The 15,137-nt window shown below is 44.2% G+C and overlaps 1 protein-coding gene across 1 annotated transcript in view; it reads left to right on the top strand.

Annotated features, from left to right (window-relative positions):
- The first annotated feature begins 597 nt into the window (after positions 1-597).
- The window catches only part of PTCHD1 (patched domain containing 1), a 54,639-nt gene continuing 40,099 nt past the window's right edge, over positions 598-15,137 (top strand). The window contains exon 1 of the mRNA XM_090264755.1: positions 598-948. Within this exon, the coding sequence (XP_090120881.1) occupies positions 598-948 (351 nt within the window). The remainder of the gene's footprint in view (positions 949-15,137) is intronic.

Here is a 15,137-nt window from a genome sequence, read left to right as displayed (position 1 = left end):
GAAGATGTGAGCGGGGCGGGCCGGGGGAGGGGAGTAAGGGGAGGGGAGGGGACTGGGTGTAGCCTGGAATTCTCTGTCCTCGTGTTCCTAGGCTGGCGCGCAGAGTCTCCCCGCGATAGCGCCACCGCCGCTCCCCCGCACCACCCCGTTGTTGGCCTTGGGGGTCGGGTGAGTGGGGTCATGACGTGCCGCGGGGGCTGCCCCGGGCCCCTTCCAGGCTGAGCCGGGAGGAAGCCCAGCCGCGCAGAGACCCTCGGGCCGGGAGGCGGCGGAGGGTGGGGAGGGCGCACGGGATAAGGCGGGGTGGGGGCGGCGCGGAGACCGCCAGGCTGGGGGGCTCTCCGAGCCCGCGCAGCTGCTGGCAGGAAGGCGTGTCTCTGTCCCAAGGGGACCCTCCCGAAGCGCGGCGCGGGACTCCCCGATGGTGGTGCCGCGGCTCCGGGAAAGCTCCAGGTCTTGCCTTCGCCGCCGCCGCCGCCGCTGCCGCCGTCGCCACCGCGGGCGCCACCACCGTCGCCGCCGCCGCCGCCGCCGTCGCCGCCCGAGCCCGCGCCGAGCGTGCGCCTCGCCCTCCTCCCGCGCCCGCTCTGCTCTAGGATGCTGCGGCAGGTTCTACACAGGGGCTTGAGGACGTGTTTCTCCCGGCTCGGCCACTTCATTGCCAGTCACCCGGTCTTCTTTGCCTCGGCGCCCGTACTCATCTCCATCCTCCTCGGCGCCAGCTTCAGCCGCTACCAGGTCGAGGAAAGCGTGGAGCACCTGCTGGCGCCCCAGCACAGCCTCGCCAAGATCGAGCGCAACCTAGTTAACAGCCTTTTCCCGGTCAACCGCTCCAAGCACCGGCTCTACTCGGACCTGCAGACCCCCGGACGCTACGGCCGGGTCATCGTCACCTCCTTCCAGAAAGCCAACATGCTGGACCAGCATCACACCGACCTGATCTTAAAGGTGAGGGGCGGGCGGAAGCGGGCAGCCTCCACTAGCGCCGCTGCCGCGGCTGGACTAGCTTCGCGTGGGGTCCGGGCTGAGAGCGCCGCCTCTCCTATCCCAGGCGGCTGCCGCAGGGGCTTCCCTGCACCGCGCGCCCCTTGGAGGTCGCCCAGAGCCGCCCAGCCTCCTGGGCGGGAGCGTCCGGGTCCGGGCCCGGCCCTGCCCTGGCCGCCGCCGTCGCCACCCAGGCAGCTGTTGCAACAGTTGGGGCGGTGGCAGCTAGGGTGCTGTGGTCAGTGCGCTTATTTTGGTTACAGTAGTCTTTGGGGCGGGGAGGTTTTGGACTGGTCCAGGAAGGAATAGGAAAAAAAAGTCCTAATTGATTACAAAATACTATGCATCGAAGAACTCCGAGACCCCTCTCCCCTTCCTCTGCTTTTCTCCCCCTTCCTCTGGCCCCCACAATGTTTTGGGAAAGGCTGTTTGGAGGGGCCTTGAGGGGGCACAGGAATGTGAGGGGGGTGGTGAGGAAAATGCCTCCCACCCACCCAGAAAGAAGTGCGGTCCCTGGCAAGGACAGGGGGCTGCCCTGCTGCCCTCTTCCCAGGAGTGAAGAAATGATGTTGGTAACTCAGTTATTTCACCTTTCACAGTATCTCCTCTCTTTCGAAATGCGAAAACGTCTTTGGGAAAAGAGGGGTTCAACTGATCCACTTTTATTTGGGCACATCTGGGTGCGAGGGTGAGGCGCAGAGCCAGAGGGTGAGGATGGTCGCCAGGCTGTGTGGCCCAGAGAAGAGCACAGGGGAGCAAGCAGCTGGTTAGAGGGTGACTCTTGCAGAAACAGGTTGTGCCATCAGCCTGAGGTGGGAATTTGATGTGAAAAGTGAGCTTAATGATGATAACTTTCAGGAAGTTCCTAAGAAAAGCAGAGGAGTAAGGACTAGAGATGGAAAAGTGGAGAGCTTGGGAGAGAAAACCCAAACTAGGTGAGACTGTTCTATCCAAGTCCCTGGTGGGGATCATGGAGCTTGTTTGTTTACTTGAGGTGGTCCTCTGGGAAGCGCAGACAGGAACTTGGTCCCAGATGGAGCCTTGGGGCCCAGGAATGGGAAGGCTGCTTTTGTGCTAGTCTCTGGTCTAGAGTCAGGATTGGAGGCTCATTAGATTTCTAGTCTTCTTATTCAAAGGGAGACAGCCCGTGAACCTGGGCAACTCTTTCCTTCTCTATTCCTCTACAGGTATCTCTTTATCCCTAGAGGCAAGCTAATTTCCCTCCATTTGTTGACATGTTGTCAATTAGTAATGAGGAGAATCTGACTAGGGACTCAATGGAACTAGGACATTCCCACATTGGGTGGCTCGTCACATTTTTAATGGCACATAGATATCACACATACTCATCACAGAACCTTAGATGTTTGTTTTTCTCATGATTATACTTCCAACATCAAAGTGTGTTTTTCCAACAAATACTGCTCCAAATGCTTTCTCAAGAATACACATAGTAGTTTCATCACAGGCTTAAGGAAACTGTAATTTAGCCAGTCCTGACAGTTGCAAAGCTGCCCCATGTTTTGATAGACGATGTACTAGATATTTCTCTTTGTATCCCCCCTGCCCCAGGTGCTGTTTCCACTAATTTCCTTCCCCCTAACAAACTCTAATGCCCAGGTTATGGGCATTCCCCAGTTACATTCACTCTCAAGTTTAATGACACATCAACAGGCACATCAGGTCTCTTTTCAACTGGATTGTTTCTCTCCTATTTGATTTTGATCTGTTCAAAACAGAAAACCTTATTATAAGAGAAAGTTGGAGAGAGAAGAAAACTGGCTTTGCCTCAGTGTCTAAAGGGCAACTTTAAAGGACAGTGGTCTTGTCAGTGAGTTGTTTTAAGAAATGGGATGGTTTTTCATGTTCCAGGTGTCTGAGGAAAATCACAACCCAGTCAAATAGTGGTCAGGACTAATTTGTAGCTGTTGGCTCTCTGGTCAAGTAAATTCACACAGCTTGTAAAAACCCAGACATATGAAAGGATTGCCTTTGATTTTATGTCTCCATTTTTTTCTTTCTACATTCATCCCCTGTATTTGGTACTTATGGAGCTAGGGGACAGAAAAGTAGACCTTCAGTAGTCATGATAATGTAAAGTGTGAGGAGGAGCGCTTATTATTTTTCCTTTTTTCCATTAGAGACATGGTGAAGACTTGTCCTTTACAGAAAGTGTTAGGGGTGAGAGTCACTGTTTCTGCCCTTACTAGTGTTATTCTGATACTTTGTTGCTGGCATGAAGGATAGCACTGACAGTTAACATTGTACACAAAACCAGCCAGCCTCTGCCAGTTTTATTACATCACATTGGAAGTAAAGTGGACAAAGCGTGAGCAGGGCTTGAGGCTTTTTCAGGCCCCATTCTGAAACTAGGGGAAGGAACTTCCAGGGCTGTGTCCTTTAGTCCTTAGAGCGCTCTTGGTTGTACCTAAATATTCAATGAAAGGGATCCTTCTTGGGATATCAGTCCAGCTACTTTCTGACCAAAAAATATACTGGGATAGGATAACAAAAAAGAAATATAATTGAGAGTATCACAGAAAAAAAAAATCCACATTTGAATATCCAGCTGATCTGGTTTGAAGCTTTCTCAGATTTGTGCAAGGGATGGGATTGCCATACTCTGACCCTGCAGCATAACATTTGATGCCAAACTACAAGAAGGGTGACTGTCCCTCACAATGGTTTCCTCTGAAGGCTGTGTGGCAAAGATGTGATTTTTGCTGAAAGTGGGTGGGGCCTGATGCTGCTGGTAAGGGATCAACCATTAATTTCCGAACCTGTTTAAATAAATATTGATCTTCAAAAGTCTTCATTTCACCAGAAGATTAAATTTAGCTCATTATCACATTTTAATAGAAAAGCCATGATGTTTCTCTCAGAGCAAATTTCCGGATAGTATCTCATGAGCTTTTATAGATAGGGGTTTTTTTCTTAAGCACCTAAAGTGAAGTGTAGGAAGGTCTTGTTGATAATAGATCTGGGCTGTGACCAAGAGGATACTTGATTTATTCCAGAATCATCTGTGTAGAGTGAAGAATCAGTTTAGCCTGGTCCTTATAATAATGTTATCCCCTTTATAACACTAAAACATGTAAGCATGCAGTATGTTCTAAATACACTAAATGCCTCACAGTAGGCAGGAAAAGTGTTGTGATCCCATTTTACAGATGAGAAAATTGCTCTTTAAAAATTAACTGACTTGTCCATGGAAAAAAAACAAAGAACCAGGACTGGGATCCAGGATTTTTGACTCCCAGCAAAATGCTCTTTTTACTATAATTTACTGCCTCCCATATGATAAACTACTTGAATGACTTAAAATGTACATTTTTGTTATCCAGATGAAGTTACTTAACCAAAGTCTCATACTCATCCTTTACCTGATTCTTCCTGATGTCAATGAAAATCCACATACAAGGTGGGGCAAAAGTAGGTTCATAGCTGTGAGTACGCAAAACACAGTATTATTGTTATTTATTAATTAGTATATTATTTTCCATGCAAAGAACTGTAAACCTACTTTTGCCCCACCCTATATAGACACTCCAAGTGCTCAAAGGTAAAGCATAAAATATTTGTAATTAACAGTATATAAAGATAGAAAGATCGAATATTTTACTGGAAAAATATTTCTGGCTCTTTTACTGGAAAAAAATATTTCTAGATGATTGAATGTGGCAATTTCATGTTTGAGCGCTGCTCCCTGGCCAGGTTCAGGTGGATTCAACTCCAGTGCCTCACACTGTCCCTGGCACATAGTGGACTCTCAATAAATACTTGTCAAACAGACCTGCCCTGGTTTACTCAGACCCTTATGTGGCAGCTAAGGAAACTTCTATAGAAACCACTTTAAGATGTATTTTCAAAATGACGTTTTTATTTTTATAACTATACAAGCAGTTTCTAGGCTTCTCTTTTTCCAAGATAACATTTTTCTCTTCTCGTTAACCTCTGTAATTGCATTAAAACATATTTCAGTTTTGAAATTGGGTAGAGGCCTTTCCTATGCATCATGTCCCCTTGTTCAGAGGAACCTCACAGGATTTTTTTTTTTTTTTTTTTTTTTTTTTGCAAGCCAAGGGAAGGACATATCGTTGTTATGCAGACACTCTCACTTACTGGGAAATCTCATTGTGTTCAGATCGTCAGTTTCTATTTTATGTAAACTTTTATATGTTTAAATGCAGTAAGTGGAATTAAGTTGCAAAATGAGACTAATAGAATTTAACTTGGAATTATTTAATTCAGGTTTTCCAAGAGGGACAGAATAATTGCTAGCTCAGGGTCATGAAGACCTGGTAGCTGGGTCAAGATTCCAGTTTTTCCAAATAACTACCTCAGCACTTTCAATCATTACGGGAATCAGCATCATTTCTTTCTCTACAGCATAAGGATCAGCATATTCCAGCCTATTTTTGAGCCTGGAAGTTTTGACATTTAAAAAAATTGTATGAAAACAAAAACAAAGAAGAATATGAGGCAGAGATGGCATGTGGCTCTCAAAGTCAAAAATATTTACTCTTTAGTCCTTTACATAAAGAAGTTCCCATACTGTATTCCAAAACTTCTTTGCTAGAGCGTTCCCAGGAAGTTACTACTATTAACCTCTAAGGCAGTGGTTCTCAACCAGGGGTGATTATACCCCACAGGGGACATTTGGCAATGGTTGGAGATGGCTTTGATGGTCATAACTGGCAGTGGGTTGCTACTGGCATCTATTGGGTGGAGATCATGGATGCTTTTACCCACCCTGTGTGCACTGGACGGCCCTCCACAACAAAGAATTACCTGGCCCCAAACCCTGCTTGGTGTTCATTTGTTTGTTTCTTCTGTTTATATATATATATATTTTTTTTTACAGCTGCATTGATTATGTAAAATGAAAAAAATAATGCCAAAACCTTATAGGAATTTGGGGACAAAGACTACAACCTCTGAGGAAATGCTCTTTTGGGCAGTTGGGCAGAGACCAGATAGGCCAGTGTGACCTTCCCCAAGGTGCAGTCATCTTGCTCTCTCCAATAGCTCTGTCCTTTATGGTCTAAGTCCTGCTATAGAGCAACCCAAGAAACCAAATGCAGTTGAACTGCCTAAAAAGCAAAGCTGCTGAATTGACCCCGGTCTTGAGACTTCTCCAGGTGCCCACTATCGGCAGGTCTGATCATCAGTCTGTAGCAGTCACACACCAGGCTGGGCTTCTCCTGGCAGTGTGTACAGCCTTACTAGCAGCAGTGGCCTGCCAAGGAGGTGGGAGGCAATGCTCTGTCGCCTAGTCCAGCTGCTTTGCCTTTCTGAACATAAAATGTCAAAAGAAGAACTTGCATTCAAGGAACAGGAGATCAAAGACCCTTGGGTTTGGAAGGCACCTTAAAGGTCATCTCTGCAGATGCCAATGCTGGAATCTGCTTTCAGCATCTCAGGGTGCTTTGTCTGGGGACAGGGGTTATGGCACCTTGGGCAGCCCCATCCTGTCCTTTTGGTGAGTTTTCTGGGGCAGGTACTCTTAGAAAAGATTGAGCACAGGCCTGAAAGGGCAGCATTTGTGAATCCGCTGGACCAGCCAATCACCTTTTAATCTTTATTTTTTTTAACTTTTCAATTACAGTTGACATTTGCACTTTGTTTTTGCACTAGGGGAAAATTAAAAAGAGATCAAGATTGCTTTTCATTCTCCTTTCATTTCATAGGAGGTATATCCAAGTAATCCAAGCATAATATTATTCTAGGGTTGTCTGATTTCCAAGCACATTTCATTTGTGTAACAAGTATCCTCAAATGCCCACCTTGCTCATCTTATTTAGATTTGGGGGGCAACCTTTTTCTTCCCTATACAGATAAGCATCCGGAAAAAACTCTGGGTAAACTGCTAATTAAAACTGAAATTTAAAAATAAAGCTGTAGTGTGAGAAGAGGCCCACCTTTTTAATGACTCATAGTATCTTGATAGATGCTGTATGACAATGATGATTTGTTTTAATTAACACACACACAAAAATGAGCCTCACAGGATTCACCAGACTTATAAACCTCACAAAACAGCTGAACATTTAACTGGTGACTCCTTGTGATAATTAGAAGGAGAAGGAAGTTAAAAGGAATTATTTGTTTCCAGCCTAAGAGGTTGCAGCTTCCCTTGGCACAGGAGCTAGGGAGATGCAAGGTGCTGGCAATCTGATCAGCTTTGACTTTGTGGGAGGTGCCATCTGGTACCTGACTTTGGGGCTCAGTGTGAGCCCCAAGTGATACTTGAGATAGGCTTGAAGCAGCCCTTTGAAGTCACCTGCTCTGTAGCAAATCGCAGCAAGCTGGCCCCTGCTACTGCCACATGCCCGGAAGGCCACAGAACTTCCGAGGAATCCTGCCAGACTGATTTAATGACCAGCAGGGGAGGTGAGTAATCTCTAACCTTTAAAAAGGGGAAAAAAAAGGAAATCAACACCAGTTATTATTTCATATGGGAAGCCCTGAATAACAATGTCATGCTTTCAACTTCAGAATTGAGATTTTGAACAAAAGGAGGCAATGAGGGAATTTGGAAGCTATTTTTATCTTCTCACTCTCTAAGAAACCCTCTTGAGAATATTGTTTCTGGTATTTTAAAAGATGCCCACTGTTAGGTCTACTTTAGGTTTAACTTGTGGGCTCCGTGTACAGTTGATGAGGATTTGGGTGCAAGCAGCTACCTTGGGAGATAATATCCAAAAACACTAGTAAGGAAGTGGGGATGTGAAAGATGGCATGTTCTCAAGCAAGTGTCCGCTGTGGGCATCCAGGGCTCAGTCTCCTTGGAGAACTCTGGGAGACACTGTAGAGTATATGTCCAGGTTATCCCAACTGTAGGTGAAGAAGCTAGATATTTAGTCCCTAACTCTCCAGCCATCAGTAATTGGTCCAGCTGCATCAGGGAGCATTAAATAAATATATGGCAATTCCATCTGTTATAGCAGTCCCTATAATCAGAATTGTTGTTGTTTTATAAAAGCCTCAGGCAGAAGAGCTACAGGGCTTTGCAGGAAGTGGCCTTGGCATTTAGAGGTGAGTGTGAGCTGGGAGAGTAGAGGTGGGTCTCTGACTGCAGCATCTGCCGAAGGGTCTTATGCCCACCTGGAGTCATGCATCTAAGGGACATACATCCCTTCACTCAACAGGATTGCCTTGACCCCAGCTCCGTGAAGTTTACAGGCAAGAATGATCCAGCATTGCTGTTGCGTTTATTGACTTTGATAAGCAACTGCTGCCATTTTCAGTTTTTTCACTGGATGGTAGGAAAGATGATTGCAAACAGGACCGGGCCACCACCAGGACTCAGGGTTCTGTATTGCCAGACCTGCACATCTAAGTATCCCACCCCTCTTCCCTTTATGAATACAAAAGAGAGCCACACAACTGTAATAGAACAATGTTTTTAAAAAGAAAAGCAAAAAAACAAAGTTTATAGGCCCCCATTTTCACACATCTACTCTTAAAAAATCTTTTTAAATAAATGTATTAGGGTGACCCTGGCTAATAAAATTATATAGGTGTCAAGTTATAGTTCTATAATACATTATCTGTATATTGCACTATGTGCCCACCACCCAGAGTCAAATCTCCTTCCGTACCATATACTGACACCCTTTACCCTTACTACTCCCACACCCTTCCCTCTGGTAACCACCGTTCTGTTGCCTGTGTCTATGAGTTTTTGTTCATTTGCATTTCTTGTTTGTTCATTTGTTGCTTTCAGTTTTATACCTCATATATGGTATCATGATTCTTAACTTTTTCCATCTGAAAGATAACAAGAGATAAAGATGGTCACTTTACACATCTACTTTTGTTACTCTCCTCTCTAGAAATGCACTCACTGCTTACTCAGACATCAAACCCACCTGTCCTCTACCTTAGGAGGCCTTCCCAGAATGGCCGGCTTTCAGTCGTGTTCATATTATTGAATGCTTAGCTATACACTATTATATAATTTGCTGTATTGTCGTGTGACAGTTTCTTTCCAGCAAGATCATAGGCTCTTCAAATGCAGGAACAATGTCTCATACTCCCAAATCTCTCCTAGAACCTTGTATAATGTGGAGTGTGCAGTAGGTACTTAATAAATTGTTGCTGGTCAATGGCATAAAAGATGGAAAGTGTTTTCCTTCCCTGTTGATTTATTTTGGTCAGATAGAATTCCGTCTGGTAGTATGATCATGTGATTTCTTTAGATGTGTCTTCCCTTTTAATCCTTGATAAATTTTGGTTCCAAACTTGATAATAAGCAGTAAGCACCCATTCTGCCTCAGGATCTTATGGCATTTACTTTATATGAGGAGAAACTCTTAGGAAACCAAACACTTGAGCACCTCCTCTGGTCCAAGTACGGCTTGACCTCAGCCTCCAGTCCATCCCCATGTGGGAGCGGAGCAGTCTGCAGTTCCCAGGGAGCACCTGAAAGTCAGCTCTCCACTACACATGTCCTTATTTGCATGAAGTAAAAGTCTCAAAACTTTAGCCACAACCATACTCAAATGTAAACATGAAATGCATTTTTTTTTAATCAAGGGCAAATGGTTTTTCCAGCTGTAGCATCAATGTCTACGAGGCTACCATCCTGATGTTACTGAGCCTCACTCTTCTGAAGAGGGAGCCCATGTTAACAGAAAGATTTGTTCTAAGGGGTGAACTTAAATGATACTGGCACAAAAATCAGTGTATCTCTGGTAAGTGTAACAGAAACACTAGAACTAATTTCTCAGCATTGAAGGTGACATTCCTTTGCCCATTCTTCCATGGGCTCCACAAATTTGTCAAATACCATAGCTTTGTCAATTCCTTCTAATTGTCTCAAGAAAAAAAGGCACCTCTGCTATAGAACTCTCATTATAATTGCTCAAAAAATATTTGTGATATTCAGCACCTTAATTTTGTGAGGTTTTCATTGCTGTCTTTTGTTTTTGTTCTTGTCATAGTAAGTGGTCATACTGAGTAGACTGATTGCTCTTAGACTCTTTAAGGTGCCCACACAGCACTGGACATGTAGTAAAAACACAGATTCTTTTTTTAAAGATTTTATTTATTTATTTTTACAGAGAGGAGAAGGGAGGGAGAAAGAGGAGAGAAACATCAGTGGGTTGCCTCTCACACACCCCCACTTGCAGACCTGGCCCACAACCCAGTCATGTGCCCTGATCTTTTGGTTCACAGGCCCACACTCAATCCGGGCCACACGCCCCAGGGCAAAAAAAACAGATTCTTATTCAGCTTAGGGTGGGACTGGGATTCTGAATTGCTAAAAAGTTCTCAGGTGATGCTACTGCTGCTGCTCAGTGGAGCACACTTTGAGTAGCAAGGTTCAAATTCAGCTGCTGTGAACAGAACACTGGGTTTGGAGTCAGGAAATCCAAGCTCAATCCTTGGTTCTTTTAAGTATGTAACCTTGGGTAAGTTGCCTAACCTCCTTGAGGAGCAGGTTCCTCATCTGCAATGAATGTAATAGCATCCCCCACACCCACTTATGGTAAGGATGCAATGAGATACCATACGTGAAGGCACTCCCACATTTTGTAAGGTGTGTTATCATTATTGTTATTTGCTTTGAAAATGACTGTTACTTCCTCATATGTGCCAGCTCTTTCAGAGTCATTATTGCCTGTTGAGTAAATACACATGAAGGCATTTTTTTCTTTGATCCAACAGGCAATAATGGGTGCGCTATCTGCATTCTCAATACTCAGATTGGCAATTTGTTGGTCTTTAATGACTCCATCTGAGTCATTATAGACGATTGGATTCATCCTACTGCTGAGCGTGCAGCTCCTAAGTTCTTAGGCAGGCAGAGCTGTCAGTGGGGATGAGCAGATTGTATTCCATCTCATTAAGGTGGTTTCTCAGAGCTCAGAACCTCATCTTCATGCTTGACAGTGCTTTTCGCTCAAAGGAAGCCTGCACTTCCTGCCCAGAGAAGTGTCTTTGGGAGGTGGTGGACTCCTGTGTCCCAGTTAACTTCATCATTCCTCACAGCAGGGCATGCCAGAAAGAGATTCTCCAGCAATGTAGGCAAGAGAGTTGGTAACTGATAACTCTCCTCTCTCACTTGATATACATGACTACAGTGTTTCCCTGGGAAATCTGGCTGACATGATATATCTGGGAACAGTTGAGCACTTCAAAGGAAAGAGTGTGGTCAGAATTGCCAGAGACCAGGACTCTCAGGCAAAGTGGTCATTATAAAGCCCCTTGAAACTGAAATGGAAGATTTTGCTTAATTAGGGTTTTAATCATTTAGGTCCACGTGTTCCCCATCTCCTTTCTAAAAGTTGTTTTTATAGGATATAAAAGAAATCTGTAATCATTTAGGATCAAAATTAAATCCACCAAAGAAAATCTTCCTACCTACCTGATTCTATTCAAACAAAATAAACCTCAGTGTAAGTGAGGATTAGCAGTTCTTCTCAGAGGTGAACATGCTTTCGAATTTCCTGGGAATTTGATTAGCATGCATATTCTGATTCAGTAGGTTTGGGATAGCAGGCCTGAGGTCCTGCACTTCTAACAAGCTCCCAGGGCGGCTGCTGCTGGTCTGAGGACTGCAATTTCTAAAGCAGTGAATTGGGGTACCTGAGGAACATTTCTGTCTCCTGACTAGTTAATTACTCAGTGCAATTTAATTGCTTCCACACTCTAAAGCAGTGGTTCTCTGACTTGAGCAGATTTCTCTTGGAGGACTTGTCCAAACACACATTTTCGGTCTCGCTGGAAGAGCTTCTGATTCTGTAGGTCTGGATCGGGGACTGAGAATTTGCATTTCTTTTTCTTTTTCTTTTTTACATTATTTGTATTGTATTTTTTTACAGAGAATTTGCATTTCTAACAGGTTCCCAAGGTGATGCTCTTCCTGCTGGTCCAGGGGCCACACTTTGAGAGCCATTGCTATAAAGCAGCCTAGTAATTGGCTGCCAGGACTAATCTCAAAAATGCAGCCTCTCTCTGTAGGGCCTGAGCAACACATACAAGCAGGGTGCAAAGGTTATTTGTGCCACACTTAATTCTGAATGGAGCCGTATGAGCTATTTGCAAAGGGTACTACATAACTCTGAACCTTTGAAGTTTGTGGTTTAAGGCAAGCATATTGGAGAGAGGGGCCTGCGCTGGTGCCTGTCTCCAGGTGTTGGAGTTTAGGAGAAAGGGGCTGAAGAGAAGAATGCGCACTTTGAGATGGAGGGGAGGGAGATGAGCCTCTGCCCACTCACACACACACAGACACTGTGGCTGTTGTTGCTACCTTCACTGTGTGATTGCCAAAGCTTCCTTTCTTCCCAAGACTTCCCACACAGAGTCACCTGCCACTTGCCTTTAGAGTAACTTTTTTTACATCAAACCAGAAGGCACAGCGGGTACAAATAGGATGTGCATGTTGCATTTTTGAGACAAGGACCCAGCTCTGTGGTTGCCAGAGGTACGGTGCCCACCACCAGGGCTCTAGTGGTTCATGTTCAGTTTCAACTACTGTCTGCTGTCAGTGCTGTTAGAGGTGAAGCAGAACTGCAGTGAAGTTCAGTAAGCACTGGTTTTGGCATCGTGGAACAGGGGCTGTTTCAGGGGCCCCAGTTTCTATGTTTGAAGCTGTGAACCACTCATGGGTCCACGATAAAGTCCATTTACTGCTCTGGGGTCTTCATTTCCTCACTCACAAAATTGGATCAACAATCACCATTATGGGGTTGGAAGACAAAAGGAGATCATATATAAACAAACTTTTTAAAGCATAACGTGCCTAAAGCCACACTGATCTCACAGTGTCTTCACTGAACGCACATATGTTTGTCTAGGACAAGGATTCCCAGGGGATAAGAATAAACACCTTAGTCACTCGGTTGATATATTTCACACCACATCTTATTTTGTAAAAAAAGAAAAAAGAAAAAAAGGTGCCTTTGGAGTCAGAGACTACCTTTTCCTAACCAGAAGCTATGCTGACATGGCCTCATACTCCTAGGTGATGCAATATTACTTCAGTCTATGCATTTTACTTGGACTGGCACAAGAAGAATAAAAAATGGTATATTTCATCATCCACTGCCTACACTTATAAAGCCATACACCTGCGCTATCCAATTCAGAAGCCATGAGCCACATGTAGCTATTTGATTTACAGTTAAGTTAGTCAAAATTAGAAACTCATTTCCTCAGTTGCACTAGCCACTTTTCAAGTGCTTAATAGCCACAGGTGCCTGTAATGGCCAGAAGACATAAAGAATATTTTCATCATCAGAGACAGTTCTAGTCGACAGTACTGCTGTTCCCAGATAAAATAACTGATACATCTTAACTAATAAGCAGTGGGATCAAGATTCAAACAGGTCTGGGTTCTAAATCATCATTTCAAAAAATAACTAGACCAGATTGCCTCCGTGAAATACAGAACTAGATGAGCAAGGCATGGCCCTTGGTGTCTGATGGCCTTGAAGTAGTGTTTCAATCAGTAACAGAGTAAGGGGGAACTTGCAGTTTCAGCTTCTGCATGTAAAGACCTTGGAAGTTACCACTCCAATCGTTACAATAAGAAAAACAGAAATTAACTGAAAACCAATGACTTTTCTTGTACACATCAGAGAACTGAGGTCACAGGGCAGACTGGTCACAGGGTAGACTGCTATCCCTGAAACTGTAGAGGCAGGCACGTCTATAGAGACACAGACACAGTCTGCTTCCCTGGAGCAGAAGCCTTGGGTAGAAACACTGAAATGGTCATTTGGACAAACTGATAAAGGCTGAGTGTGCAAGTACCATGAGAGTTCGAGACTCCAGGGGCTACAATCACTACCTTTGGAGGAAGAGGGGTCACAGGGCTCAAAATTTCATGGGCTTCCCCTCCAGAAACCCCACCAGATTCCCAAGGTGAGGACAGGGCAGGGGAAGGTGGAAGAGTAGTCATTGTGAAATCTATCTAGTCTTCTTCATGACAAAGGCCTTACTCTCCACTGAAGCCTCCTTCTGTCTTCTTAATGTAGGGAGGAAGGAAAAGAGTCCTCAGGTGTCAGGGCTTCAAGGAAATAGATTAGAAGTGCTGCAGCCAGGGAAAAGAGTAGGGGGCAGAGGGAAAAACTGTTATCACTGGAGAAACATTTGTGAATGTCACAGCCTTAAGGCACAAGCCCACTTAAAGACAGATTTCATCAGCAGATTGTATAGCACTTCCCCTCCCTACACCTTATCACTACATCAGCAAGGCTCCAGTATAATAATAGTATATAGATTATAGCTGAAAGAGCTGCAAAACACAGACTCTGAGGAGGAGTACAGAAGTCCCTCTCTATATCACGGTTCACTTATCACAGCCTCACTGTAACACGGGATTTTTAAAAATATTATATTACATATCGTGGGATTTTGCAGTACTGTATACGTATGTTGTGAAAGTTACATAGGTTTAAGAGTGTAGAATAAATGTAAGGTTCCTACTTCCCGGGGGGGACTGGAACGTAATACCCATAATAAGTGAGGTAATACTGTACTTAGAGAAGTCCGGAGTCAAAAGGAGAGACAAAAACAAGAGAAATTTGAAGTTTCTGGTGCCTATAGCCACAACAAATATTAGATATATCCCAAGTTTTCGATTAACATAAATCCTCACTGTAAGCCTATATACTTCAGTTCCTATTAACTGATACAATATGTCCAATTTGGGGGGTAAATCACAAGGCACATCAAAAGAAAAACATACATAGTCTGAAGAGACAAAGGAAGCATCAGAACCATACTCGGGTGTGATACAGATGATAGGATTATCAGACAGAAAACTTAAGGTAACTGACTAATATGTTATGGGCTTTAATGGGAAAAGTAGACAGCATCAATAACAGACAAATAATGGAAGTAGAGAGATGGAAACTCTGGGGATGAGTCAAAAGGAAGTTCTAGAAAAACTGTAGCAGAAATGAAGAATGGTTTTGATGTACTCATCAGTAGATTCAACACAGTCCAGGAAAGAATCAGTGAGCTTGAATACAGGATAATAGAAATTTCACAAACTGAAACACAAAGAGATAAAACAGTGAAAGCACCCTAGAACACCCAAGAATTGTGGGACAATATCAAGAGGTATAAGATACACGTAATTAGAAAATGCTAGAAGGAGAAGACAGAATGTAGCAGAAGGAATGAAGTAATAATGG

The sequence above is a fragment of the Furipterus horrens genome, unplaced genomic scaffold, assembly GCF_987537825.1.
Source record: "Furipterus horrens unplaced genomic scaffold, mFurHor1.1.pri manual_scaffold_17, whole genome shotgun sequence".
Taxonomy (NCBI): Eukaryota; Metazoa; Chordata; class Mammalia; order Chiroptera; family Furipteridae; genus Furipterus; species Furipterus horrens.
Note: the sequence above shows the minus strand (reverse complement) of the source record. Positions and strands in the feature narration are given on the sequence as shown.